Genomic DNA, 27,807 nt, shown 5'->3' on the forward strand with positions numbered 1-27,807 from the left:
GTACATGTGTGGGAGGGAGGGAGGGAGGAATGGGACTTGCTTGTTGTATTCGATGTTGCTCTGCTGAGCATCGTATTGGCGTCAAAATGTCTGACAACACTTCCAGGCTGCCCCCGGCATATTCATTGGATGTGTTGGTTGTTGACACCAATGGCATATTTCACTGTATGTTTTGATGTACACGAGATAAATAATCGTGAATCTTGGCCTGGACTTGAAGACTGAACTTCCAGGCTTTCTACCTCCAGACGTGCCAACTACGGTCTTTGATCTTGTGCCCAGCATGCAGACCTGCCTTTTGGTTACTGAGGGCTTTATCGTGCAATTCTTTGAAAATCCAGTCATACTGCAGCCAGGAGTTCTCCCTCATTCATGCCACTAAGCACATCTCCATAAAACAAAAATCTGTTTGACTAAGCCAGCATTCATAAAACAACATTGATTCTTAAACTTATAACACCACTAATGCTCCCCAATATCTCTGCCGATGCTGCGTTAAAACGCTGAATGTGGGTGATTAGGCTCAGTGGATTCGTGCCATTCTCATTTTCATCTCTTCAATAGCATTGTCATATGACCCTTAGTTTCTCAATATTTCCGGTGCACTTATTGTGCTTTATATAGCAAATCAGCATTTATTTTAAGACTTAAGTTTCTGTAAATTCATCATTATGATTTCTCCTCTCTTGGGGGTACACAAATTTATTGTTACTATTTCCCTTTGTGCATAGTTATAGGAGCTCAAGCAAACTTTTGTTATATTTCTGGTAGTTTGCATTTATTTTCTAAGGAGTGGCTTTATTTATCACTGCCCGCCAAGTGTCACCACACTTCTGGTGACCACATAGCATGCCCGCAACTCACTAACACTCCCTCTGCCCTCTCAAACCATTCCATTTCAACATCCAGTCTACACAGTTCTTTAACAATGAGTGGTCTGACGTGAAGATTGAAATGACATGCTTGGGCATACACAGTAAAGTGTTGAACTGTAAACTCACAATGTAGTCACTCATAATTAGATTTTTTTGGTTATCTGTCATTTAAGCAAACATTCAGTTTAAAGTCATTGTAACAACAACCTGCTGGAGGAGTGCAGCAGATCGAGCAGCATTTGCAGTGGGGAGAAGAATTATTGAAGTTTCAGCTGTGGGCTGAGGGTAGAGAGGTGTGGGGTGTAGTGACCCAAGGTGATTGGTGGGCCAACGGAGTGATTTGGAAGGGTGATGGGAGATCAGGCAGATTGAGATAGAGATCAGACCAGATAGGAGAGGTGGAGACTTGATTTGGAGGCATTTGAAACAAAGAAGAAGATGAAGGGTTTGGGGAAGGTGAAGTTGGAGACAGCTGCTATGAGACACAGGAACACAAAGAGCTAGCTGTGCTGGAATCTGATTAGGAAGATAATGGGAACTGTTAAAGTGGGAGAAGAAAGGCAAGAGAAATGAAACTTTGTGGGTGAACAGGAAACATCAAAAGTCCATTTCCCTTCACAGATGCTGCCTGACTCATTGATTTCCTCCAGTGTTTTGTGAGTTGCTCAAGGAACCAAAATGAGTTTGGGTGGGGCAGTCACTGTAATGTGATTGAGAGAGAAATGTTGTGATAAACCATTCTCTAATGGTCTCAATGATCTGCCATCTCTTCTGGAATATCCTGTGTTACACATGTTTTATTGATATCAGCTCCAATACTAATGGAACAATTATGTTTGTCTCTCTCAGCCATCGGCATCACGTGCTGCACGACCAAAACGTGGATAAAAAGACCTGTATTCCCATGAACCACCTTTGGCCCAACCAGGCTCCATACACCGTGTGTAATAGCTCACTCTCCGAGTACGGAGTGTTGGGTAGGACACTTCACTTGTTTATGATAAAGTCTCTCCAAACTTGCTGAGTTGTCCAGTGTGACTGTGATGAGGGAATGGAATAATTCTGTGTACCAGTCTGATATTCTGTAAATCAATGGGAACAAAGACACAATAGGAGACAGGTGGCTTGCTTCAGAATCAGGTTTAATATCACCAGCATATGATGCGAAATTTGTTGTTAGATGACAGCAGTACAATCTAATACATAATAATAGAAAAAAAACTGTGAATTACAGTGTGTATAAGTGTGTGTGTGTATATATATATATTTAAATTGAATAAGTAGTACAAAGATTAAGAAATATTTAAAAATAAGCAGTGAAGTTATGTCCATGGGCTCCATGTCCATTCAGGCATCGGATGGCAGAAGGGAAGAAGCTGTTCCTTGAGTGTGTGCCTTCAGGCTTCTGTACCTCCTTCCTGATAGTAACAATGTGAAGAGGACATGTCCTGGGTGAAAGCTTCTTAATGATGGATGCCGACTTTTGAGGCAACACTTCTTGCAGATGTCATGGATACTAGGGAGGCCAGTGCCCATGATGGAACTGACTGAGTTTACAACTCTGCAGCTTTTTCTGATCCTGTGCAGTAGCTCCCCCCCCCCCCATGCCAGACAGTGATAAAGCTCTCTACAGTACACCTGTAGAAATTTGCAAGTGTTTTAGGTGACATACCAAATCTCCTCAAATTCCGAATGAAATATTGCCACTTTCTATCTATTGTGTCTGTAACTGAGAGCAATACCTTGACCTGCTGTCAAAGCACAGACTGAATTATCGCTTGGCATTCAAGTGGAGTTAAACGGTGGATATTTGCCAGGTTTTTTCTCCCAGACTTCTACAACCTTTGATCCTCTCCAATGGGTGGCTGTTTCGGGAAGCTGATCAGATCTCCACAACACGAAAACGGGCCCTTTGTCCCAGCTAGATCTCACCAAGCATCAAACACCAATATCCACTCATCTCGTTTTCCCATCACCCCCTTTTCATACTTGCATACCAGATAGAATTTACAGCCTCCAGGTTCTCCCGTTTCCTCCAAGACCCAACTAGGTTAATTGGTCACATGGGTGCAATTGTCAGTCAAGGATTTGTTGGGGTGGAAGGGTATGTCACTGTGCTGTACCTGTAAATAAGTGAACAGTAAATTAAGCCCCAGCCATACAGACACAGGAACGGCATGCAAACTCCACACAGACAGCATCAGAAGCTAGGATTCAACCCAGGTCGCTGGAGCTCGAAGGCAGCATCTCTACCAGCAACACTAGTGTGATTTCCCTAGCCTATATGTCAGAATCTCCCCTTGCAAAATCAATAAATTATTGATAAGATTGTGGTATATATTATACAGAAAGATGCCATAAAAGGGTCATCAATATCATGAAGGATCCCACCCACCCTGTTCATGGATGTCCCGCTCCCATCAGGGAGGAGGCTATGTAGCATCCACACCAGAGCCACCAGACTCAAAACCCATTACTTTTCCCAAGCAGTAAGGATAATCAAGACCTCCACCCACTAACCCACCCCTCCCCAGCCCTTAGCCACCACTAATTTACCATGTCCTGTCGAGGTCACCTTGTGTACAGACACTGCCACAACTAGTATCACTTTATGGACATACAATCAATCTGTGTATATAAGCTAACTTATGTTTTGTGAAGTTTTTATTACTGGGTTCTTTTATTTATTTTTTTGTGCTGCATTGGATCCAGAGTAACAATTATTTTGTTCTTCTTTACACTTGTGAAATTACATGGAACAATCTTGAATCTTGAACAGTTGGGATCTCAGGAAATCTTTATTGCTTTAATCTTTCCTTTCTACAGGTTTTGAACTGGGTTTTGCGATGGCCAGTCCAAACGCCCTGGTCCTGTGGGAGGCCCAGTTTGGTGACTTCCACAACACTGCACAATGCATCATTGATCAGTTCCTCAGCCCAGGTCAGGCTAAGTGGGTACGACAGAATGGCATAGTTCTACTGCTTCCACATGGCATGGAGGGCATGGTAAGACTTGTTGGATCCCGATGAATGTATGATCCAAAGTACATTTATTATCAGAGTATGTATGCAGTATACAACCCTGAGATTCTTCCTCCCCACAGACAGCCACGAAACAAGGAAACACCATGGAACCTATTCAAAGAAAACATCAAACACCAACGCGCAAAAAAAAAAGAACAAATCGTGCATACGGGAAAAAAGAGTGAAAAACACACAATATAAAACATCAAAATGCAGAGTCCTTGAAACAGTCTAGGAATGTTCAGTTTAGAGTCATGAAGTCATAGAAAAGTACTGTACAGAACAGAATTTGGCCCTTCTGCCCATTTAGTCCATGCTAAAACCTTTTAAACTACTTTCTCCCATTTGACCTGCTCTGGGACCATAGCCCTCCATACCCCTACCATCCAGGTACCTATCCAGACTTCGCTTAAACTTTGAAATTGAGCTTGCATGCACCATTTGTGCTGGCAGCTCATTCCACACTCTCATGGCCCTCTGAGTGACCGCGTGTCCCCTCATGTTCCCTTTAAACTTCTCACCTTTCACCCTTAACCCATGATCCACCCAACCTCAGAAAAGGCCTGTTTGCATTTCCCTTATCTATACGCCTCATAATTTTGAATATTTCCATCAAATCTTATCTCAGTCTAATATGTTCTAAGGAATAAAGTCCTAACCTATTCAATCTTTTAGTTCAGTTTGATGTTTCTTCTGAAATCAAGGATGAGGCATAAAACTTGTTATCTCTCTCTCTCTCTCCCTCCCTCTCTCCCTCTCTCCCTCTCTCTCTCTCCCTCTCTCCCTCTCCCTCTCCCTCTCTCTTCCCCACCCCCCCCCCCCCACCCACCTGGTTCCCTCTGTCCCTCATCAGATAGCTACCTACCTGGGTTCTTCCAGCAGGTTATTTTCTACTCCCAGTTATCAAGTTTAGAAATGTTTTATTCTTGCATCATCGAGCACTCTGGCTTGCAGTGCGAGTACTAATATTCTGAATCTTGCCAGCCACTTTTGATGTGGGAACAACAGTGTTTAAGTCGGTTTAAATGAGGAATTATAACATTTTATCACCTAAAGTTAGAAGACTTCAGAGTGCTATTAATATAAAACAGCTGGTAGAAAGCACGACTGATGAATTTGCTTAAAAATCTCACTTCTTCGCATTTGCCACTTTTAGCTAAGTGAGAAAGGAAACTACAGTTCTGATGCTCTTTGAAAAAGGAATTCAGTTTCCTGAAACAACCAGTAAGCTCACAGAGAGCTAAAAACTGCTGCATTTTAAGATTATTTTGGGGTTAAAACGCAGTCAAGTCCCACAGTACCTCGATACTGCCCATGGGACTGAACTATATTTGAGAAAGATTTGTTTATGGAAACATTCATACCGGAATGTAACTGGGGATATACTCAGCTTCATTAACACCGACAGCAACCTGGGTTCAGTTCCCATGGCTGACTGTAAGGAATTTGTATGTTCACCTCATGACTGCGGATTTTTCCAGGTGCCCCAGTTTCCTCCTAGAGGATCGTGAATCCAAGGAATTCATTGCCATGGATGGTGCAGAGTCTGATAGGTTCTTAATTTGTAAAGGTGCCAAAGGTTATGGAGAGAAGACAGGAGGATGGGGTTGAGGGGGAAGATAATTCAGTCATAATAGAATAGCAGAACAGACTTGATGGGCTGAATGGCCTATTTCTGTTCCTACGTGGGACTGCATAGGCTCTTTGGGTCTGAAGAGTCTCTGCATCTCTAAATAAATAAAAGTCATCGGGTTTTAAGTAGCATTGTTAAAATAGTCCTGGTCTACTCTTCAGACCCAAAGAGCCTATGCAGCCCCACGTAGGAAGTCAAGTCTGTTTAGTCCTGGTTTAGCTGTTCAGCACACTGAGGCCTGGTGTTTATCTTGTAATTTAGTACCATTGCAATCAGAGCTGTAGAGTTTCTTCATCAGGTGAAATATTTAAGAGAAAGGTAAGTCTTCAATCAGAGGGCGGTGAGAGCATGGAACAAGCTGCCAGCACAGTAGTGGATATAGATCGATTTCAGCGTTTGGAAAGGTATATGGATGGGAGGAGTATGGAGGACATGGTTCAGTTGCAGGTCAGTGGGGCTTGGCAGATTAATAGCTCAACACAAATGGGTCAAATGGCCTTGTCCTGTGCTCTATTGTTCTATGACTCTATCTCAACCACTTGTTGATCTCTGTTACACGCAGTCATTCAGTGAAAGATGAGCATTCGTGTGGCATTTCATAATGAGTAATTTGAGACCTTTCTCATGGATACAGGGACCTGAACATTCCTCTGCAAGACCAGAACGATTCCTGCAGATGTGCAACGATGACCCTGATGTTGTTCCAGTAAGTGTCTGGCCACGGCAGATTGCAAGCAGCCTGTGTATTTGAGTAAAGAGCTCCTGGTTATCGTGGGAATCCACTAACCTCAGTCTGTTACTCTACTCCAGAAACTTACTGAAGATTTTGTGGTGCGGCAGCTATACGACACTAACTGGATAGTTGTGAACTGCTCCACGCCAGCAAACTACTTCCATGTACTGAGGAGACAAATACTACTTCCCTTCAGGAAACCGGTCAGTACATCCTCATCTGCTTTTCCTGCCCACTGACCCTAAGACAGGAGCAGAATTCGGCCATTTATTCCATCAAGTTTCCTCCACAACTCATTGTTCCTCTCAACTCCATTCCCTTGCCTTGTCCTTGTAACCTTTGATACCCTTAATAATTAACATGCCCACTTCTGCTTTAAATATGTCCAATGACTTGACTCCCACAGCCATCTGTGGCAATGAATTCCACATTTACCAGCCTCTAGCTCAGGGATTCCAGTCAAGGATCAGAGGGCACAGCCTCAGAATTGAAGGACATCCCTTTAGAACAGAGAGAAGGAGGAATTTCTTTAGCTAGAGCAGGGGGTCCTAACCCTTTTTATGGCATGGAGCAATGGGGACCCCCAATTTTTCCGACTATTGAATCACCCTCTCCACAGCCACTTTATCCAGGCTTTTCAATATTCAGTAGGTTTCAATGAAATTCCACCCCCCCCCCCTTTCTAAACTCTAATTTGTACAGGTTCAGAGCCAGCAAACGCTCCTTATGTGTTAACTCCGGATCATTCTTGAAAACCTCTGGGTCCTCTCCAGTGCTAACACATCCTTTCTCAGATAAGAGACCTAAAACTGCTCACAATATTTTCCCATCTGGCTCACCATAAAACTGCTCACCATAAGTCCCATCTGGCTAATGCTTTATAAAGCCTCAGCAATACATTCTTGCTCATTCTTGGTGTTTTGTTCCTCAGCCAAAGAGACAGTCAAGCCTGATTTGGCCTTTTCTCACTTTCATTTTTAAATCGCCTTATTGGTTCAGAAGCAGCTTTGCTTTTTCCCCTGCACTGGCACAAGACTGGACCCAAAGCGTAGAGTAGGAATAATACTAAGAAAAGTAATACTTCTCTATTATTTTAACATCTGCCAAAAGAGCAAAGTTTTTAGACCAAATGTAGCATTTATAAATAAGTAAGAAATAAGTAATTCTTCTCAGGATAAGAATTTGGGAATCTCTCTGAGATGAACCTCTGTTTTCAATTATCCAACCACAGTCAGAGACTCTCACTCTGGGTGGAGGGAGAGAACAGTTTTTGTTGAAATTCAGTGAAGCAAGCCAGGGCAGTGTTTGTCCACGTAGCAGGCTCCCCTCTCCACAAAGCTGATGAATCCAAAGAAATGGCAGAGACTGAATCAGTTTAACATCAGCAGTGTCACAGGGTTGCCAGTCTGCGTTGAACTGGAGCCTTAGGGACTCCCACTGTGGACTTTTCCTCCGGGTTTACTCCTGAAGCCTTCTCATGAATGGGTAAAGCTGCAAGGCAGTGGAGGTTTGGGATTAGAGATGATCATGCCTGTTAAAGCAGACAAGCCTGGCTGCTGTTAGGCTGGACCCTCAGTGGGACAGGTTGTTAACCCTCGATGTGGACATAATGAGCAACCACGTGTGTGGACCAACACTGTGTAAAGTGAACTGAGTATGACAACAAAATCAAGGAACAAAATATACAAAGATTAAAGAAAAGTTAAAGGTTTGTCACATACAGATCAAGACATGCAGTGAAATGTGTGGAATGGAAAAGAAGCTGTACCTAAGATGTTGAGATAAAGAGAGAAGATTAGATTTATTTGTCACATGTACACCAAAACATATAGTGAAAAGTATAATTTGTGTCAGTGACTATCACTGAGTATGTGCTGTGGGCAGCCCGCAAGTGTCACTGTGCTTCCAGCGCCAACATAGCTTGCATAAACCTCACTAATCCTAACCCATACGTCTTTAAATATGGAAGGAAACCGTAGCACCGGAGGAACGGTAGGAATTGAACTCCTGTCACTGGCACTGTAACAGCATTACACTAACCGCTACGTTAGCCAATGAGTGATGTAGTGGCATCAACACTGGACTTCCCCCTTCTCCTCCCCTCTTGCCTTTACAACACAGAAAAAAGCCATTTGGGCCATTGGCTTTGTGCTGGCTCCCTGCAAAGCAATCCCATCAGTCCTATTCCCTCTACCCTTTTGGTGCTCTTTGAGACTTACAACTCAATCTATCTCTCATACTGATCAACATCCACTTGATTCTTGTTCCCAATTAAATAGCACGTAAAACAGCACAAGCCCCTCAGCCCACAAAGTTATGCCAACCATTTAACCTACTCTTAAAATTAACCTAAGCCCTTCCTTTCCACATAACTGTCCATTTTTTTCCTCCATGTGCCCATGTAACAGTCTGTTAATTGCCCATAACATATCTGCCTCTACCACCACCCTGACAGGATGTTCCATGCACCCCCATAACCTTAGTTTAAAAAAAAACCTCCCTCTATACTTCCCTTCTTTAAGTGTGGTCTAACCAGAGTTTTATAGAGCTGCAATGTTACCTCATGGCTCTTGGATTCAATCCCTGGATAAATGAAAGGCAAATGCCTTGTCCACCCTATCAACTTGTGCAGCAGCTTTGAGTGATCTATGACATGGACTCCAAGATCCCTCTGTTTCTCCGCACTGGTCAGAGCCCTGCCATTAACTGTTTTCTGTCTTCATGTTCAACAGTCCAGTGTGAATTGCTTCACAATTTTCAGGACTGAACTCCATCTACTGACACTAAGAACTAACTTACAGCAGCAAATTAACTTTCCAGCACAACTTTAGTATGTGGAAGAAACTGGAACCCACACTGTCACAGGGAGAGCATGCAAACTCTGCACAGACAGCACCTGTTGAATCCTAATGCTTTTGCTATCTGAAGGGTCTACGGAAGTTAAGAATGAGGCATAGAATAATTGCTTACAATCATTTTGCTAAGTTTTACTGGTGCAGGGAAGATGGAAGAAGCATGGAGGAAAGAGAACAAAGCAAGAGAGAAGGGGGAGCAGGCAAGGAAAGAGTTGGGGAGGAGGGTGGGTAAGTGACAACTAAAGAGAGCGAACTGAACTGGTCTAGTCATCTTATACCAGACTACTGACAGCAGTATTCATTAAATTTCCATTCATAACAGTTAGCCAATTAAATAGCCAGACTGAAGACATGTAACACCCACCACTGAAACCAAGGAGTTTCCAAAAAGATACAGAGGCTGCTGTAACTCACTGAACAAATACATGTGTATACATTCAGAGGCCTCTTTATTAGGTACACCTTACATCTGCTTGTTCATGGAAATATCTAATCAGCCAATTATGTGGCAACAACTCGATGCCTAAAAGCATGCAGACATGGAATAATTAAAAGAAACATCTAGTGAGCAGCAGTTCTGTGGGTGAAAATGTCTGATTAACGAGAGAGGTCAGAGGAGAACGGCCAGACTGGTTCAAGCTGACAGGAAGGTGACAGTAACTCAAATAGCCACATGTTACAACAGTGGTATGCAGAAGAGCATCTCTGAATGCACAACACGTCGAACCTTGAAGTGGATTAGGAGGTATCTAATAAAATGGTCATCAAATGTATATTTCTAGCATCATGTTCTGTGCCTTGACTGATAGATTCAGTAATTCTGTGCACAACGTTAGCCATTTCATCTTCTGTCCTGCTGCCTTTGGGGAATCATGGACAACCACCCAAGAGGCTGCTGTACCTTTACATGCTAATGATCCTGTATTCCCTTCCCTTGCTCTGCCTTCATAATCAGAAAATATACAACATGGAAGGAGGCCATTTTGATGCATCATATCTATGCTGAAAAAAACCTGCCTCACCTTCCAGTGCAGGATCTTGACTGCAGCAGACTCAAATGGAGAAGCATAAGAAAGCTGAACTACAAAATAAATTCTACAACCCAACCCAGCACACCCGCGGTCAGGATTGAACCCGCATCCCGGAGCTGTGAGGCAGTGACAGTAGCTACTACACACAATTTATTCTTAGCCACTATTCACAGGAAACTAATGTGTGTGTGTTCGTTTCTTCTTTCATTTGCAGCTGATCATCTTCACTCCTAAATCACTGCTTCGACATCCAGATGCCAAATCCAGTTTTGACGACATGCTGCCAGGTGTGTTGTGTGTAACCCAGAAAGTGACTGACATTTGGGGGGGTGGGGGGTGGTTTATGTTCACTCCCAGTAACTCTCTAAAATCAGATCGACACGTAAAATGCTGGAGGAACTCGGCAGGTCCGGCAGCATCTGTGGAGGGGAATAAGCAGTCGATGTTTCTTTTCAAGACCCTTCATCAGGACTGGAAAGGAAGGGGGAAGAAGCCAAAATAAGGAGGAGTACAAGCTGGAAAGTGATGGGTGAGACAGGTTGGGGGAGGGGGGTGAAGTGAGAAGCTGGGAGGTGATGGGTGGAAAAGGTAAAGAGCAGCAGAAGAAGGAATCTGACAGGAGAGGAGAGTTGTCCATGGGTGAAGGGGAAGGAGGGGAACCACCTTTTCCTGCCCCTCCCTCCCTATTCTGGCTTCAGCTCCCTTCCTTTCCAGTCCTGATGAAGAATCTTGGCCTGAAATATTGACTTTATTTGCCCCCATAGATGCTGTCTGACCTGTGTTCCTCCAGCATTGTGTGTGTGTTGCTCTGGATTTCCAGCATTGGAACTGATTTAAAAATGTGGTAAAAATTAAACTGTAGTCCTAGTCTCCATGTTTGGTTCCAGAGGTTCCTGGAAGAGCAGGACAAAAGTAGATACGGTAGAGCCCTATGTTCAGCATCCATCATAAAGGATACCCACCATCCTGATTCTATTAGTCACAAGGAGACAGAATAATTGAAGCAGGAGTGGACGTCAGGCCCTACGAATCACTTCTCTGTCATGGATGATCTATGCTGCTCTCAACTCCTTCTGTGCCATTTCTCCATTCCCCTCTGCTTCTCAATGTCCATTCTCCTTCATGTCCAGTAATCCAGCTTCCACCACCCACTGGGGCAAAGGATTCCAGAGATTCAGCACACTTTGTGAGAACAAACATTAAATCACCCATTCCTAATCTTGTACTTATGTCTGGCAACATCAGTGGACAGGATTAACTGGTCAATGTTTTGGGACGAGACCCTTCAAGTGGACCTGATGAAGGGTCTTCGCCTGAAGCGTTGACTGTCTTTTTCCCTCCATAGATGCTGCCTGACCTGCTGAGTTCCTCCAGTGTGTGTTGCTCTGGATTTCCAGCATCTGCAGAATCTCGTGTTCATAGTTATGTTCTCTTGTTCGGGACTCTATGTAAACACTGTCAAGCCCCCTTGAGATCTTGTATGTTTGAATACGGCCACTCCCTCAGTCTTCTAAACTCTAAGGAATACAGACCCAAACTATTGAGTCTCTCTCAGCAGGACAACCCTCCCATCCCAGGAATCAGCCTGGTGAATCTCCTGTGTATTCCTTCCAATGTTACCATGTTCTGAGGTGAGAGAACCGAAACTGTGCCGTCTTTCAGACTGAGGATTCACCAGCCCCCGCTTCACGGCAACAAAACCTGGCTATTTTTAAACAATAACCCCATTTTGTTGCTTGTATCAGCAACTTCATTTGCTGTGAGTTCTCCCGACAATGATCAGCATCAGTAAATCTGACAGAAAGCCATAAATAATTTGGAAAGAGAAACAGGTTGGTTTCAGGTCTTCCCCAATATCTGAGGATTTTGGTAACCACTTTGGATGTGTAACAGAAGTTGTATGTGTGTAAATCTGTCCTGCCTAGCTTGAGTGTAAGCAAATCCGATGCTTAGTTGTTCAGAAAGATAAGGGTTAAAAGCCTTCAGATTTGCTAAAATGGAATGCCTGACCATCCTCAAATGCACTACACTATAGTGGGGGAGTATTACTGAACAGTGAGGCCTAAATATATAAATAGGGAATTCCTGAAAGTATATCACAGGTAGACAGAGTAGTGTCTGTAGTTCATTGGCTGCGGCATTGAGTACCGGAAACCAGACATTGTGTAACAGTTGTACAGAGTGGTGGTGAGGGGCTGTAGTGCTCTGACTTTATCTTCATTGAGACATATTGGGCTGAGCAGAAGCAATGGGCAGAGAGGACTGAGGAGAGGAAAAGGGGAAGTTTGGCAGTGATGGTATGAGGTCTGAATAAAAAGGGTGCATAGTAGCTTAGTGGTTAGCATAACGCTATTATGGTGCCAGTGAGTCAGGTTCAATTCTGCTGTTGTCTGTAAGGAACTTGTATGTTCTCCTCATGTCCGTGTTGATCAAGATCTGAGGAGCAGAGTATTGAATCCATCTGGGTGGAGATTAGGAGTAGTAAAGGGGAAAAAAATCACTGGTGGGAGTTGTCTCTGGGCCACCGAACAGTAACATTACAATGGCACAAGCAATAAACAGAGAAATATCTGAGGCATGTAAGAATGGAACAGCAGTTATCATGGGGACTTTAACTTGCACATAGATTGGGTGAATCAAGTTGGTTGAGGCAGTCTTGAGGAGGACTTCATAGAATGCATCCACGATTGCTTTCTTGAACAGCATGTTACTGAACCTACAAGGGAACATACTATCTTAGATCTGGTCCTGTGCAATGAGACCGGTAAAATTAGTGATCTTGTAGTTGGAGATCCTCTTGGAAAGAGTGATCACAGTATGTTTGAATTTCTCACGCAACTGGAGGATGCAGTAGTTCAAGCTAAAACCAGTGTATTATGCCTAAACAATGGAGACAACAATAGGATGAGGGAGGATTTGGCTAGTGTAGATTGGGAACACAGGCTATATGCTAGTACAGCTGAGATGATGGAGGACTTTCAAAGTGATTTTTCATGGTGCTCAACAAAAGTATATTCCAGTTAAAGACAAGGACGGTAAGGGTGGGGAGAGCCAGCCTGGGATAACTAAGGAAATAAAAGAAGGCATCAAACTAAAAGCTCATGCGTAAAAAGTCACCAAAAGTAGTGGGAAACTGGAAGATTGGGAAAACTTTTTTGCAAAAAGTACCACAAAGCAAGCAATAAAGGGAAGGAAGCTAGATTATGAAAATAAACCAGCACAAAATATAAAAACAGATAGTAAAAGTTTTATAAGGGGTGGCTAAAGTGAATGTAGGTCCCTTGGAGGACGGAAAAGGGGAATTGATATTGGGTAATAAAGAAATGGCCGAGGCTTTGAATGACTATTTTGTGTCAATCTTCTTGATGGAGGACACATCTAACATGCCAGAGAGACATTATGGATGGAAGGTGAGGACCTCGATACAATAGCTATCACCAAAGAGGTAGTGCTGAGCAAACTTCTGGGCCTGAAGGTTGATGAGTCCACTGGTTCTGATAGAATGCATCCTAGGGTGCTGAAAGAAATGGCAGAGGTTATAGTAGAGGCTTTGGTGATGATTTACCAAAATTCTCTGGACTCTGGGCAGTTCCCAGCAGATTGGAAGACGATGAATGTCACACCACTGTTTTAAGAAAGGATGTAGGCAAAAGACATGTAACTACAGTTAGTTTAACATCTGTAGTTGGGAAAATGCTTGAAGCTATCGTTAAAGAAGAAATAGCGAGGCATCTGGAAAGAAATGGATTCATCAGGCAAACACAGCATGGATTCAGCAAAGGCAGGTCCTGTTTCACAAACTTACTGGAGTCCTTTGAAGATATAACGAGCAGAGTGGATAGAGGGGAACAAATGGACATTATTTACTTGGATTTCTAGAAAGCGTTTCGAAAAGGATTTCTAATAAGCTGCCACATAAAAGACTTATCCATAGGATAACGATGCATAGAGTTGGGGTGATGTATTAGCATGGGTAGAGGATTGTTTAACTAATAGAACGCAGAGAGCTGGGAAACACGGGTGTTTCTCTGATTGGCAATCAGTGGTGAGTGGTGTGCCACAGGGGTCGGTGCTGGGTCCGCAAATGTTCACGATATACATTAACAATATGGAAAGGGGGATTGAGTGTAGTGATTCTAAGTTTGCTGATGATAGTAAATTGAGTGGAAAAGCGAATTGTGCAGAGGATACAGAGAAACTGGAGAGATACAGATAATGAGTGGGCAAGGGTCTGGCAGATAGAATATAATGCTGGTAAATGCGAAGTCTTACGCTTTGGAAGGAAAAATGAAACAGCAGATTATCATTTAAAGGGTAAAAAAAATTGCAGCATGTTGCTGTGCAGGACTTGTGAGTGCTTGTGCATGAATCATAAAAGATTAGTTTGCAGGTGCAGCAGGCTATCGAGAAGGCAAATGGGATGTTGGCCTTCATTGCTAGAGGGATTGAATTTAAGTGCAGGGAGGTTATGCTCCAACTGTACAGGGTACGGGTGAGGCTGCACCTAGAGTATTGTGTGGAGTTCTAGTCTCCTTGAGGAAGGATATACTGGCTTTGGAGGCAGTGCAGAGGAGGTTCACCAGGTTGATTCCAGAGATGAAGGGGTTAGACTTTGAGTCACCTGGGACTGTACTTACTGGAATTCCGAAGAATGAGAGATCTTAGAGAAACATATAAAACAATGAAAGGGATAGATAAGATGGAGGCAGGAAAGTTGTTTCCACTGGTTGAGAACATGGCCTCTAGATTTGGGGGGAGTAGGACATGGATGAGGAGGAACTGCTTTTCTCAGAGAGTGGTGAATCTGTGGAATTCCCTGCCCAGTGAAGCAGTGGAGGCTACATCAGTAAATATATTTAAGACGAGGTTGGATAGATTTTTGCATAGTAGAGGAATTAAGGGTTATGTTGAAAAGGCAGGTAGGTGGAGATGAGTCCATGGCCAGACAGCCTACTCCTGCTCCTATTTCTTATGTTCTTTTGTTGTTTTACTTGGATGTTTCTGTTTATTCACACATTCTAAACACTTATGGGTTAGTAGTTTAGTTAGTCACATGAACGTAATTGGGTGCCATGGGCTTGTTGGGCTGGAAAAGCCTGTTACCGTGCTGTATCACTAAATAATCAAAAGTATTGGTTAGACCACACCTGAATTATTATATTCTTACACACTGCATGATTAAGCTAGAGAGGGTGCAAGTTGTTGGAACTAGAAGGCTGGGACTGTTTCCCTAGATCAAAGGAGTCTGTATGCCTTTGGAAAAGTTTGTAAAATTATGAGAGGCGTAATTGTGAAGGCAGATAGTCAGGTCGTTCTCAGGCTGGGGAACCTAATTCTAGAGAGTTTAAGTTCAAGGTGAGAGAGAAAAGACAAAGGAAAGAAGGGCAAATTTTTCATTCAGAGGGTGGTAGGTATTTGGAATGAACTGCAAATGAAAGTGGTTAAAGTTACTACATTTTTAAAGAAATGGATAGGTTCATGGTTAAGATAGAATTAGAGCAGGGGTTCCCAAGCTGGGGTCCACAGATCCCTCAGTTAATGGTAGGGCTCCATAGTATAGAAAAGGTTAGGAACCCCTGATTTAGTGGGATCTTGGCCAAGCACAGGCTCAGGGATAAGCTTAGATTAGGTTGGGATGAAGGGTCTGTTACATCCAATCTATAGAAAGTGTAACCTGAGATGGACAACTAGGGTTACAATCCTGAGAAGATGGATGCTGGCACAATCTTTACATGATGGTGAGCCTTACAGTTGATTGATAATTGGTTTATTACTGATGCCCTGTACCAGGATTCAGCGGTAAGCATTTGCATGCCATCCAGATGTATTCCACACAGGTACACTGAAGAGGTACAAAAGGAAAACAACAGTACAGAATAGTGTTATAGGTACAGTGCAGTTAGACAATAATGTACATATCTACTACAAAAGAGGTCCATTGAGGAGTCTATAACAAGCTGTCCTTGAGTCTGGTGCTACGCATTCTCAAACTTCTGTATCTTGTGCCTGGTGAGAGAGAGAGCAACCAGGGTGGGAATGGTCTTTGATCATATTGGCTGCTTTCCTGGGCAGTGGAAATTATGGGTGGCATCCATAGAGGGGAGGCTGGTTTGTGTGATGCACAGGGCTGGGTTCAAAACTCTGCAGTTTCTCACAGTCTTCAGCAGAGTCGTTGCCAGACTGAGCTGTGATGTGTCCAGATGGTGAGACTTATTGGGGACATGCCAGATTTCCATAGCCTTCTGAGGAAGTAGAGTGACTAGCATGTGCACAGGGATCATTTGACCAGCTGTAACATGCTTCTGGTTTTTGGAAACTGCAGGGAATTTTAAGTGGTGAGAGTGTAAAAGGGAACAAACCATTCTGCAAGTAAGATGATCATACAGACTGACATCATACCTGCACCCACTGCCCTTTTGTAGGCACAGAGTTCCTGCGTGGTATTGTGGAGGACGGGGCCGCAGCTCAGAAGCCAGAAAATGTCAAGAGGCTGCTGCTTTGTACTGGTAAAGTATATTATGAACTGGCAAAAGAGCGCAAGAATAAAGGCTTGGAAGCTGAGGTTGCAATCACTCGGGTGGAACAGGTAAGCACAGTGACCTTCCCTCCTGCGTATTTGCATTGTCACAGTGCTCCTCACCCCCTCCCCATCCCCCAACATTCCCTTTTTTTTATATCAGCTGCGTGGACCAACCATTGCCCTGAGCAGCAAATTTTTACACAGCCTGATAACTGCAAAGCACTTTAAATGTTTTTGTATTATGCTCATCAAATGAATACAAAGCACAACTCACAACACAAGTAAGCAATGTCAGGCAGTCAAAACAACTGACAGGCACAATGGCAAAAGTAAAATGTTTTGACTAGAAGATGTTGGCATTGAGTGGGCCAGTAGTTTATTAACAGTGAGCTACTGACTACCATTCTGTGTTTATTGTTACAATTTGTAAGCATTGTTACTTAAAACACAGTGTAAATATGTTGAAGCTCTAAAATGTTTCAGAGTAAAGGTTGGGATACATTTATTAACTAGAATATTTATAGATTATATTCATTAACACATTTATATCCATTACAGGGAATTTCATAATTATATTACTTTATTGTCACCAAACAATTGATACTAGAGCGTACAATCATCATAGTAATATTTGTTTCTGCGCTTTGTGCTCCCTAAAGTACAAATCGAAGTAAATATAATAAAAATTTAAATTATAAACCATAATTAGTGAATAGAAAAGGGAAAGTAAGGTAGTGCAAATCAGGTCCAGATACTTTGAAGGTACAGCCCAGATCCGGGTCAGGATCTGTTCAGCAGTCTTATCACAGTTGGAAAGAAGCTGTTCTCAAATCTGGCCGTACGAATCTTCATGCTCCTGAACCTTCTCCCGGAGGGAAGTTGGACAAAAAGTGTGCTGGCTGGGTGGGTCTTGTCCTTGACTATCCTGGCAGCACTGCTCTGACAGCGTGTGGTATCAAGTGAGTCCAAGGATGGAAGATTGGTTTGTGTGATGTGCTGGGCTATGTTCACGATCTTCTGCAGCTTCTTCCGGTCTTGGACAGGACAACTTTCATACCAGGTTGTGATGCACCCTAGAAGAATGCTTTCTACGGTGCACCTATAAAAATTAGTGAGGGTTTTAGGGGACAGGCCAAATTTCTTCAGCTTTCTCAGGAAGTAAAGGCTCTGGTGGGCTGCCTTCGCAGTGGACTCTGCTAGGAACTTAAAGCTTTTGACCTGTTCCACCTGCGCACCACCGATGTAGATGGGGTTGTGCGATCCACTACTCCTTCTGACGTCAACAACCAATTCCTTCATCTTGCTGACGTTGAGGGATAGGTTATTGTCTTCACACCATGCCACCAGGTCCTTAATTTCCTCTCTGTACTCATTACCCAAGATACAGCCTATAATTGTGGTGTCATCAGCAAACTTAACATATTGAGTTCGATGGAAACTTGGCTGCACAATCATGGGTGTACAGTGAGTACAGATTAACACAGATTTCAAAATCTATTAGCATATTAAAAGAAATTCCAGTTGCACGGCAACAAAGGCCTTCTGTGCTGGAGCATTTAGGTTGTCATGGCCACTCAGCCGGTGGCTTAGAGGGAACAGCGGTCTCCCCACACCACCTTATCTGGCTTCTTCCCATTTCCTCCCTGACCCCAATGAAGGGTCTCAGGCTGAAACATCAACTGTTTATTTGCCTCCATAGATGCTGCCTGACCTGTTCCTCCAGCAGTTCTGGTGTGTTACTCAAGATCTTCAGCATCTCTTGTGTCCCATATTAACCAGCCTGTTGCCTAGATATTGAACATAAGAATCTCGATGAGATGCCTTTGGGTAGTAGGTGGTTAGTCCCTTCTGGAATCGTCAGGAGGAATGATGCAAAGTAGGATGGGAGATCAGGTTTGCCTCGTTCCCGGAAAACTTACTGAATGTATGTTGGTGATTATATAAAAAATAGACAATAGGTGAAGTAGGCCATTTGGCCCTTCGAGCCAGCATTGCCATTCAATCAGTACCCCGTTCCTGCCTTCTCCCCATATCCCTTGACTCCACTATCTTTAAGAGCTCTATACTAGCATATATTAAAAATACATTTAAGAAACTTTTAGGTAGACATCTGGATGATACAAAAGTGGAGGGCTCTGTAGAAGGGAGGGGTGAGATTGATCTTAGAGCAGGCTATAAGGTTGGCACAACGTTGTGTTCTTTCTTTATAGGAATGTTAAACTGCAGGAGAAATAGAGAAAAATAACAATTCTACACCCTAATCCAACAGTAGTGAGGGATAATGTAGCTGCAACTACATCTACAGTAAGATGTTTCACCATCTCGTGCCTGATTCTCTCTCCAGCTTTCCCCCTTCCCATTTGACATAATCGAACAAGAATCCAAGAAGTACTGTAATGCTGAGATAGTGTGGTGTCAGGAAGAACACAAGAACCAGGGTTACTACGAGTACGTGAAGCCACGGATCCGTGCAACCACTCAGCGCCAGCGCCCTGTCTGGTGAGTACAGTAACCGAGTGCTGCCCGCTAATCGTTACTGATACAGACTTCCACATTCCCAGTATGTTGCAGAGTGGGCTGCTTTGTGTCGAGAGGGGGGTGGGGTTGGGGGAAGGAGGTTTCCATAAGTAAGGGTTAAAGAGAAAATTACATTGGCTTTATTTGTCACCTGTACATCAAAACACAGTGAAATGTGTTGTTTTTGAATCAATAACACAGTCTGGAGATGTGCTGGGGGCAGCCTGCAAGTTTCACCGCCCTTTCAGCATCAACATAATAGGCCCACAACTTACCAACACTAACCTATATATCTTTGGCATGTGGGAGGAAGCTAGAGCACCCAGAGGAAACCCAGGTGGTCACAGGGAGAACGTACAAACTCCTTATCGGCAGCAGAGGGAATTGAAACTGGGTTGCTGTTCTACTCATAGGATAGAAGTCGAGTGCAGATATACAAGATGTTGGAATATTGTTCACTTTTGCTCACCTTGCTACAGGAAAGATTATTACAAGAATGTTGCCAGGACTCGAGGGAGAGGTCTACAGGGACTGAGAGGTGATTTTTATGAAGGTGGATAACCTCTCGGTTTCCTAAGGTCTAAAATCATGAGGGGCATAGATAGGATGAATGCCCCTGAAAAGAATCAAAAACCAGAGAGCACAGATTTAAAGGGAGGGAGCAAGGATTTTATAGCAACTTGGGTCAGCTTTCTCCCACATGGAGAAATATTCATGTTACATATACCCAGAGCAAGAATGGCAACAGTAGTAGGATTAAACATTTTTACTGGGCCCGCCGAGACAAAAAAACTATGCAAAATCGAAAGTGTGTGCAAAAAATGAGCTGCCAGAGGAAGTGGTTGAGGCAGGTACAAAGACAGTTGGATAGGTACATGGATGAGAAACGTTTACAACAGGGAGTCCCAACCTGGGGTCAGCAAACCCCTTGGTTAATGTTAGGGGTCCATACCATAACAAAAGATTGGGTACCCCTGGTTTAGAAGGTTATGGGCCAGATGGGGGCAACAGGACTACCATAGATGGTAATCTTGGTTGGCATAGACCAGTTGAGCAGAAGGCAGTTTCCATGCTCCGAGTCTAACTGATGGTCTTTTTCTCATTGGCAGGTACGCTGGGCGTGAGGCAGCCTCTGCCCCTGCCACCGGTAACAAGAACACTCACTTACAGGAGCTCAAAAGGTTCCTGGACACCAGCTTTAACTTGGACGCTTTCAAGAACCTGGACAATTAATGGCTTCCTGTGGATTCACTCTGCATCTGAAACTTCATCTTCCGTCCTTACTCTTAGGGTCTAGGCTGTGCATGCTACTGAGATCTTCTAACCGTACAATTGGCAAGAGGCTTGTATCTGTGGCATTAATTTCAGATGGGGAGAAATGAAAATACCTCGATCCAAGACAGATTATGAAGCAGAAAACAGCTAAACAGGCCACTGACGCTTTTGCTTCATTCAATCCACTTTTTAAAGATGTCTGATTTAGTTTCTCTGAGCAGTTGAAGTAATGGGGTGTGGTTTGTAAATTTTGTGAATAAGGAATTTTTCTATTTCTAATCTGGCCACGAGCTATCTCCTGGCTGATGGCCAGGTCACATTCAGATTTTAGCGACTCTCTCCGCTGCTGCACAAATTTTACCCAAGACTTTGACAGTTGCTGTTTAGAAAAGGCAGTGCACTTTAGCCTGTGCCAAAAGCAAGAGATTTCATTACAGGAGCTGGGGCCGGAGGGGAAGTTTTATCTCAGTTACCACTTATTGAAACTGCTTAGTACAAAAACTGATTTATTTATTTTGGTACAAATAAAGTTTTCAATCAGATATAGCTTCATCAATAAATGACGTTCTCCTCACGTTATACTTTGTTGTTTTGTTTTTAAAAGTACCTCCTCTTTCCCTTTCTACTGTTGTCCACAGTCCTCCCGTATCAATTCCTTCTTCCACCAACCATTTCCCAGCTTCTTACTTAATCCCTTTTCCCTACCCACCACAGTTGTGTGATGTCTTTTCCAGAAGTATGCCTTGGGGGTGAGGAAAAGGGAGTAGGAACGTTTGAAAGTCAAAATCAGCTTCTTTTATTTATCATGTGCATCAAAACATGCTGAAATGTGTTGTTTGCATTAACAACCAACCAAACTTCAGGATGTGCTGAAGGCAGCCCACAAGTGTCGCTACACTTTCTGGCGCCAACACAACCTGCCCATAGTGTTCAGCAGAGGCAACACAACAGCAAAACAAGCCCCTCTCCTCTCTCCCACCACCTTCCCACTCACAGCCAGGAAGCATAGAGGAGATTGTTTCGTGGAGCTGGAGGAAGCGCAGAGGACCAAGGCTTTGAAGAACTTCAAAGATGATCCAGATTTAAAATCACTACTTGAAGGAAAAGGACAGGAAATGATGGGAAGCAGCATATGAAAAAATGTTTGGAATCAGTTGGAAGTTAGTGTGAGGAGAGAGATTGGATAAAGCAACACTTGTCATTACAGCAAGAATTAGTTCTGCCATTCAAAAAATTAGCTTTGTTAACCAAGTAAAACCACCTTTTCCAAAAACAGTACTAGAGAAAATCAGTCATTTCTGGGACATCTGACATTTCAATCTGAGACCTTTCCAGGACTGGAAATGAAGGGGGAAGAAGAGGGGAAAGATTACAAGTTGGCAGGTGATAGGTGTGTGGAAAGATAGCTGGAGATGAGCAAACTTGTGGGTCTGAAGATAGATTCGTGCATCCCAGGTTACTGAAAGACATGGCAAAAGTTATAGTAGAGGCTTTAGTAATGACTTACCAAAATTCTCTGGACTCTGGGCAGGTCCTGGCAGATTGGAAGATGGTGAATGTCACACCACTGTTCAAAAAAGGTTGTAGGCAAAAGGCAAGTACCTATAGGCCAGTTAGTTTAACATCTGTAGTTGGGAAAATGCTTGACACTCATTAAATAAGAAACAGTGAGGCACCTGGAAAGACATGGATCCATTAGACACAGCATGCATTCAGGAAAGGCAGGTCCTGTTTCACAAATTTACTGGATGGAGTTCTTTGAGGATATAACTAGCACAGTGGACAGAGGGGAACAGATGGATGTTATTTACTTGGATTTCCAGAAAGCATTTGATAAGGTGCCACATAAAAGACTTGTCCGTAAGATAAGGATGTATAGAGTTGGGATACATGACTCTGATTGGCAATCAGTGGTGAGCGGTGTGTCTCAGGGCTTGGTGCTGGGCCCAGAGCTGTTCACTATATACATTAGCAATCTGGCAGAGGGGACTGAGTTTTGCTGAAGAGACTAAATTGTGTGGAAAAGCAAATTGTGCAGAAGATACGGGGAGTCTGCAGAGAGATATAGTTAGATTAAGTGAGTGGGCATGGGTCTGGCAGATGGAGTACAGTGTTGGTAAATGTGAGGTCATCCACTCTGGAAGGAAAAATGAAAGAGCAGATTATTTAAACGGTAAAAAATGGCAGCATGTTGCTGTGTATGGGGACTTAGGAGTGCTTGAGCATGAATCAAAAGGTTGGTTTGTGGGTGCAGTAGGATGTCAAGGCAAAAAGAATGTTGGCTTTTATTGCTGGAGGGATTGAATAACAGAGAGTTTATGCTGCAACTGTACGGGGTTTTGGTAAGGTCACACCTGGAGTATTGTGTGCAGTTCCGGTCTTGCTTGAGAAAGGGTATACTGGCTGTGGAGACTGTGCAGAGGAGGTTCACCAGGTTGATTCCAGGGATGAGGGGGTTAGACTATGAGGAGAGATTGAGTCGCCTGGGACTATACTCGCTGGAATTGAGAAGAATCAGAGGAGATCTTATAGAAACATATAAAACAATGAAAGGGATAGATAAGCTAGAGGCAGGAAAGTTGTTTCCACTACTAGGTGAGACTAGAACTAGGGGACATAGCCTCAAAATTCAGAGGAGTAGATTTAGGACAGAGATGAGGAGGAACCACTTTTCCCAGAGGGTGGTGAATCTGTGGAATTCTTTGGAAGCTACCTCAGTAAATATATTGAAGACAAGGTTGGATAGATTTTTTGCACAGTAGAGGAATTAAGGGTTTTGGAGAAAAGGCAGGTAGGTGGAGATGAGACCATGGCCAGATTCGCCATGGTTTGAATGGCGGAGCAGGGTCAATGGGCCAGATGGCCGACTCCTGCTCCTAGTTATGTTCTTATGAAGTAAGAAGCTGGATGGTGATAGGTGGAAGAAATAACATGCTGAAGGAAGAATCTGATAGGACACAAGTGGATCACAGGACAAAGGGAAGGAGGAGGGAAACCAGGAGGAGGCAATACACAAGTGAGGAGAAGAGGAGAGCCGCAAAAAGGAATGGAAAAAGAGGGTGGGAGAAGTTACAGTAAGAGAAATCAATGTTCACAACCATCTCCTTTGGGCTACAGTTATCAGAAGGCAAGCAAGCCATTTAATTTTGCAGTAGGTCACAACCAACCTAGAAACAACAGCCCAAAAGTATTTCAAATTCTATTATGTAGTCACTGTTTCATCAATTTTTACACTTAAAGGTTTCATCAGTACACCCCAACCATCCTCCCCTACCCGTTCATACACAGGCAGACAGTTCAATTGGTGGGAGCAGGGTGCTGCGTCTAAAACTGATCCGGGCTGCATCAGGGGTTCTGAGCAACCGGTGGAATTGGTGGTTTCTCAACCCACTGAATTAGCTGATGGAAACTTTGTTGGTCACGTCACAGTGGGCAAGAGAAACTATTTGCTGCATCCATAGAACCAGGAATGTGTCTAAATGTCAGCTCCCAGCTGCCCCACCACTCCCGTTCCCCTGCTCGGCTCCCAGCAGTCCTGCCACTCCCTTTCCCCTGCACCTTACTCGTTTATTTGATGGAAGTGCTTATCCAACGTCTCTTCAGAGACATTAGTGGCCTTTGCTTCCACAGGCCAACATGTTGATGCAGCTACACCTAAGGCACATCAGCTGCTATAATTCACAAGCAGTTTGAGATTTTTGCTTGTCGCGAAGGACACCAGCAATTTTTTACAGATGTACTGTAGAGAGCATTCCAACTGGTCGCATTACCATCAGAGGGGCCACTGCACAGAATCGGAAGATTGCTGCAGAGGGTTGCAAACGCAGGCAGCTCCATCATGGGCACTGGCCTCCACAGCATCCAGGACACCCTCAAATGTGACAGCAAAGGGTCTCGACCCAAAACGTTGACTGCTTCTTTCAACGGATGCTGCCCGACCTGCTGAGTTCATCCAGCTTTTTTGTATGTCTTGATTTGACCACAGCATCTGCAGCGTACTTTGTGTTCACCCTCAAATAGGCATTGTTCATCATTAAGGACCCTCACCACCCAAGACATGCCCTCTTCTCATTGCTACCATCAGGGAGGAGGTACAGGATCCTGAAGACACACACCGTCTTAGGCTCTTTTTCCTCTCTTTTTAAAATTTTTAATATGTATTTCTTATTGTAATTTATACTATGTCACATTGTAATGCATTAGAGTTTTTCCTCACCTTCCCTACCTGCTGCCACATCTCCTGTCCAGAACCTTAAATCTGACTTATGTTCCATATTTCTATCATTTGGCATTTTAGGTGACATTGCAGATTATTGTGAGCCCGTTCTCCATTTCCACATTCACTTTGCCTCACAACTGCCACCTTTGAACATGGTAGGCTTTTCTCCCCACAGAGTACGTAATAAGTGGAGACACTCTAACCACCAGAGAATCCTCCACGCGAAGAGTTAATCGAACATTTTAATCTAAGAGTAGGTCTGTGTGCAGTGCAGGCGTTTCACATTCCCTCCACCTCTCCTCAGCACAACATAACGTTTTCTCAGTGTCCAGCTGGTTTGGGAGAAGTCCTCGCTGAGATATGTTCCCCAGTCTTTGGCTGGCATCTCTCCCCTTCAGCAGTCAGTATCGCCCCCTTAAACAGTCCACGTTGCTCTGAATGAAATCGTAAAGGTCTGGTCGACTTCCTGTGAAAGCTGTTTGCGAGTATTTCTCCAGAAGGTTGTAGATTCGCCCTGTGTGAAAGGCAGTGCGTGAGCATCCACAATTGCTAATGGTCTCCCACCCTGAGCTGTGGACAGATTCAGACCCTCGGCTGCCCTGAGGGTGATGGGGTACAGCCTTCCCTCAGCTAACGAGTGCCAGTGCAGGCCTTCGCAGGCTATACAAATGCGAGAAACAAAACCAGCACCCACTTCATCTTTCACACAAAATGGCAGTGGGAACAAGAGGGAACGTCTCTCTGATGGTGGTGAGTATATGGAGCGATCTGCTAGTGGAAGTGGTGGATGCAGGTTCAACTTCAACATTTTAGAGAAATTTGGTTGGGTACTTGGATGGGAGGGGTATGGAGGGTGATGCAGGGTGATGGGACGAGGCAAATTAATGGTTCACAGCATGAACTTGATGGCCTGTTTCTGTGCTGTAGCATTCTATGGCTCTGGGGCTGAATCTTCATTATACAGTTCCACTGGCACCCCGGCCCCTACACCCTCTCCCCATCACTAGCTCCATCATGGGCAGAACCCTCCCCAACAGAGGACATCTTCAGGATGCAGTGCCTTAGCAAGTAGGCATCCATCATTAAGGACCTTCACCATCTGGGTCATGCCTGCTTTGTGTTACTGCCAACAGGCAGGAGGTACTCGAACCGAAAGGGCCACACTCAGTGATTCAGGAACAGCTTCCTCCCCTCTGCCATCAGATTTCTGAACGGTCCTTAAGCCCAGCCTCATTCTTCTTTTGCACTATTTTTGTAATTTACAGTAATTTTTATGTCTCGCACTGTGCTGCTGACGCAAAACAACCAATTTCATGACACCAGTCAGTGATAATAAACCTGATTCTGAACTGTCTTCAGTGAGGACATGCAGCCATCTCCGACCTCAAATCATGCCCCACCATCCACTCTCTCCACTCCCCACGCCTTCACCACCACCCTCTCTCCATTTGTTACTTACCCACAGTGACATTCCTGCTTTGCAAAAATTGATGCATTTTCTGTATGGCAGTCATCGAGTCAACGTCTCCAAAGGTAAAATACATCATGTTCCGCCCAGCCTGGGCAGCCGCCATGGTCTGAATGAGGGCTGCAAGGAGGGAGAGGGGTTACAGTGTCCACGTCTGCCACCCCCTCCCCAACTCTGTTCTCCGCATCCATTAACACAAGAGATGCTGGAAATCCAGAGCAACACACAGAATACAGGAGGAACTCAGCAGGTCAGGCAGCACCTCTGGAGAGGAATGAAGGGTCAATGTTTCAGGCGGAGACTCTTCAAACATCGACTCTTTATTCCTCTGTATACAGTGGCATGCAGAAGTTTGGGCACCCCTGGTCAAAATTGCTGTTACTGTGAATAGTTAAGTGAGTAGAAGATGAACTGATCTCCAAAAGTCATAAAGTTAAAGATGAAACATGCTTTTCAACATTTTAAGCAAGATTAGTGTATTATTTTTGTTTTGTACAATTTTAGAGTGAAAAAAAAGGAAAGGAGCACCATGCAAAAGTTTGGGCACCCCAAGAAATTTGAGCTCTCAGATAACTTTTACCAAGGTCTCAGACCTTCATTTGCTTGTTAGGGCTATGGCTTGTTCACAGTCATCGTTAGGAAAGGCCAGGTGATGCAAATTTCAAAGCTTTATAAATTCCCTGACTCCTCAAACCTTGTCCCAACAACGAGCAGCCATGGGCTCCTCTAAGCAGCTGCCTAGCACTCTGAAAATTAAAACAAACGATGCCCACAAAGCAGGAGAAGGCTATAAAAAGATAGCAAAGTGTTTTCAGGTAGCTGTTTCCTCAGTTTGTAATGTAATTAAGAAATGGCAGTTAACAGCAACAGTGGAAGTCAAGTTGAGGTCTGGAAGACCAAGAAAACTTTCTGAGAGAACTGCTGGTAGGATTGCTAGAAAGGCAAATCAAAACCCCCATTTGACTGTGAAAGACCTTCAGGAAGATTTAGCAGACTCTGGAGTGGTGGTGCACTGTTCCACTGTGCAGTGACACCTGCACAAGTATGACCTTTATGGAAGAGTCATCAGAAGAAAACCTTTCCTGTGTCCTCAACACAAAATTCAGCATCAGAAGTTTGCAAAGGAACATCTAAACAAGCCTGATGCATTTTGGAAACAAGTCCTGTGGACTGATGAAGTTAAAATGGAACTTATTGGCCGCAATGAGCAAAGGTATGTTTGGAGAAAAAAGGGTGCAGAATTTCATGAAAAGAACACCTCTCCAACTGTTAAGCTCGATCAATCATGCTTTGAGCTTGTGTTGCAGCCAGTGACACAGGGAACATTTCACTGGTAGAGGGAAGAATGAATTCAATTAAATACCAGCAAATTCTGGAAGCAAACATCACACCGTCTGTAAAAAAGCTGAAGATGAAAAGACGATGGCTTCTACAACAGGATAATGATCCTAACCACACCTCAAAATCCACAATAAACTACCTCAAAAGGCGCAAGCTGAAGGTTTTGCCATGGTCCTCACAGTCCCCTGGATAAAACATCATCAAAAATCTGTGGATAAACCTCAAAAGAGCAGTGCATGCAAGACGGCCCAAGAATCTCACAGAACTAGAAGCCTTTTGCAAGGAAGAATGGGCGAAAATCCCCCAAATAAGAATTT

The 27,807-nt window shown here is 43.8% G+C and overlaps 2 protein-coding genes across 8 annotated transcripts in view; one reads left to right on the forward strand and one right to left on the reverse strand.

Moving 5' to 3' along the window:
- The window catches only part of LOC132391084 (2-oxoglutarate dehydrogenase complex component E1), a 135,757-nt gene extending 114,721 nt beyond the window's left edge, over positions 1 to 21,036 (forward strand). For all 5 annotated transcript variants that reach the window (XM_059963830.1, XM_059963849.1, XM_059963812.1 and 2 more), the window contains 8 exons: positions 1,725 to 1,852; positions 3,702 to 3,880; positions 6,166 to 6,237; positions 6,342 to 6,467; positions 10,365 to 10,437; positions 16,573 to 16,736; positions 19,015 to 19,169; positions 20,297 to 21,036. In XM_059963830.1, the coding sequence (XP_059819813.1) occupies positions 1,725 to 1,852; positions 3,702 to 3,880; positions 6,166 to 6,237; positions 6,342 to 6,467; positions 10,365 to 10,437; positions 16,573 to 16,736; positions 19,015 to 19,169; positions 20,297 to 20,420 (1,021 nt within the window). In that variant the 3' untranslated portion in view covers positions 20,421 to 21,036. The remainder of the gene's footprint in view (positions 1 to 1,724; positions 1,853 to 3,701; positions 3,881 to 6,165; positions 6,238 to 6,341; positions 6,468 to 10,364; positions 10,438 to 16,572; positions 16,737 to 19,014; positions 19,170 to 20,296) is intronic.
- LOC132391103 (poly(ADP-ribose) glycohydrolase-like) overlaps positions 20,787 to 27,807 on the reverse strand; it is a 43,373-nt gene continuing 36,352 nt past the window's right edge. For all 3 annotated transcript variants that reach the window (XM_059963880.1, XM_059963862.1, XM_059963870.1), the window contains 2 exons: positions 26,141 to 26,269; positions 20,787 to 25,195 (listed from right to left, as the gene is read on the reverse strand). In XM_059963880.1, coding sequence (XP_059819863.1) covers positions 25,083 to 25,195; positions 26,141 to 26,269 — 242 coding nt within the window. In that variant the 3' untranslated portion in view covers positions 20,787 to 25,082. The remainder of the gene's footprint in view (positions 25,196 to 26,140; positions 26,270 to 27,807) is intronic.

The sequence above is a fragment of the Hypanus sabinus genome, chromosome 1, assembly GCF_030144855.1.
Source record: "Hypanus sabinus isolate sHypSab1 chromosome 1, sHypSab1.hap1, whole genome shotgun sequence".
NCBI lineage: Eukaryota > Metazoa > Chordata > Chondrichthyes > Myliobatiformes > Dasyatidae > Hypanus > Hypanus sabinus.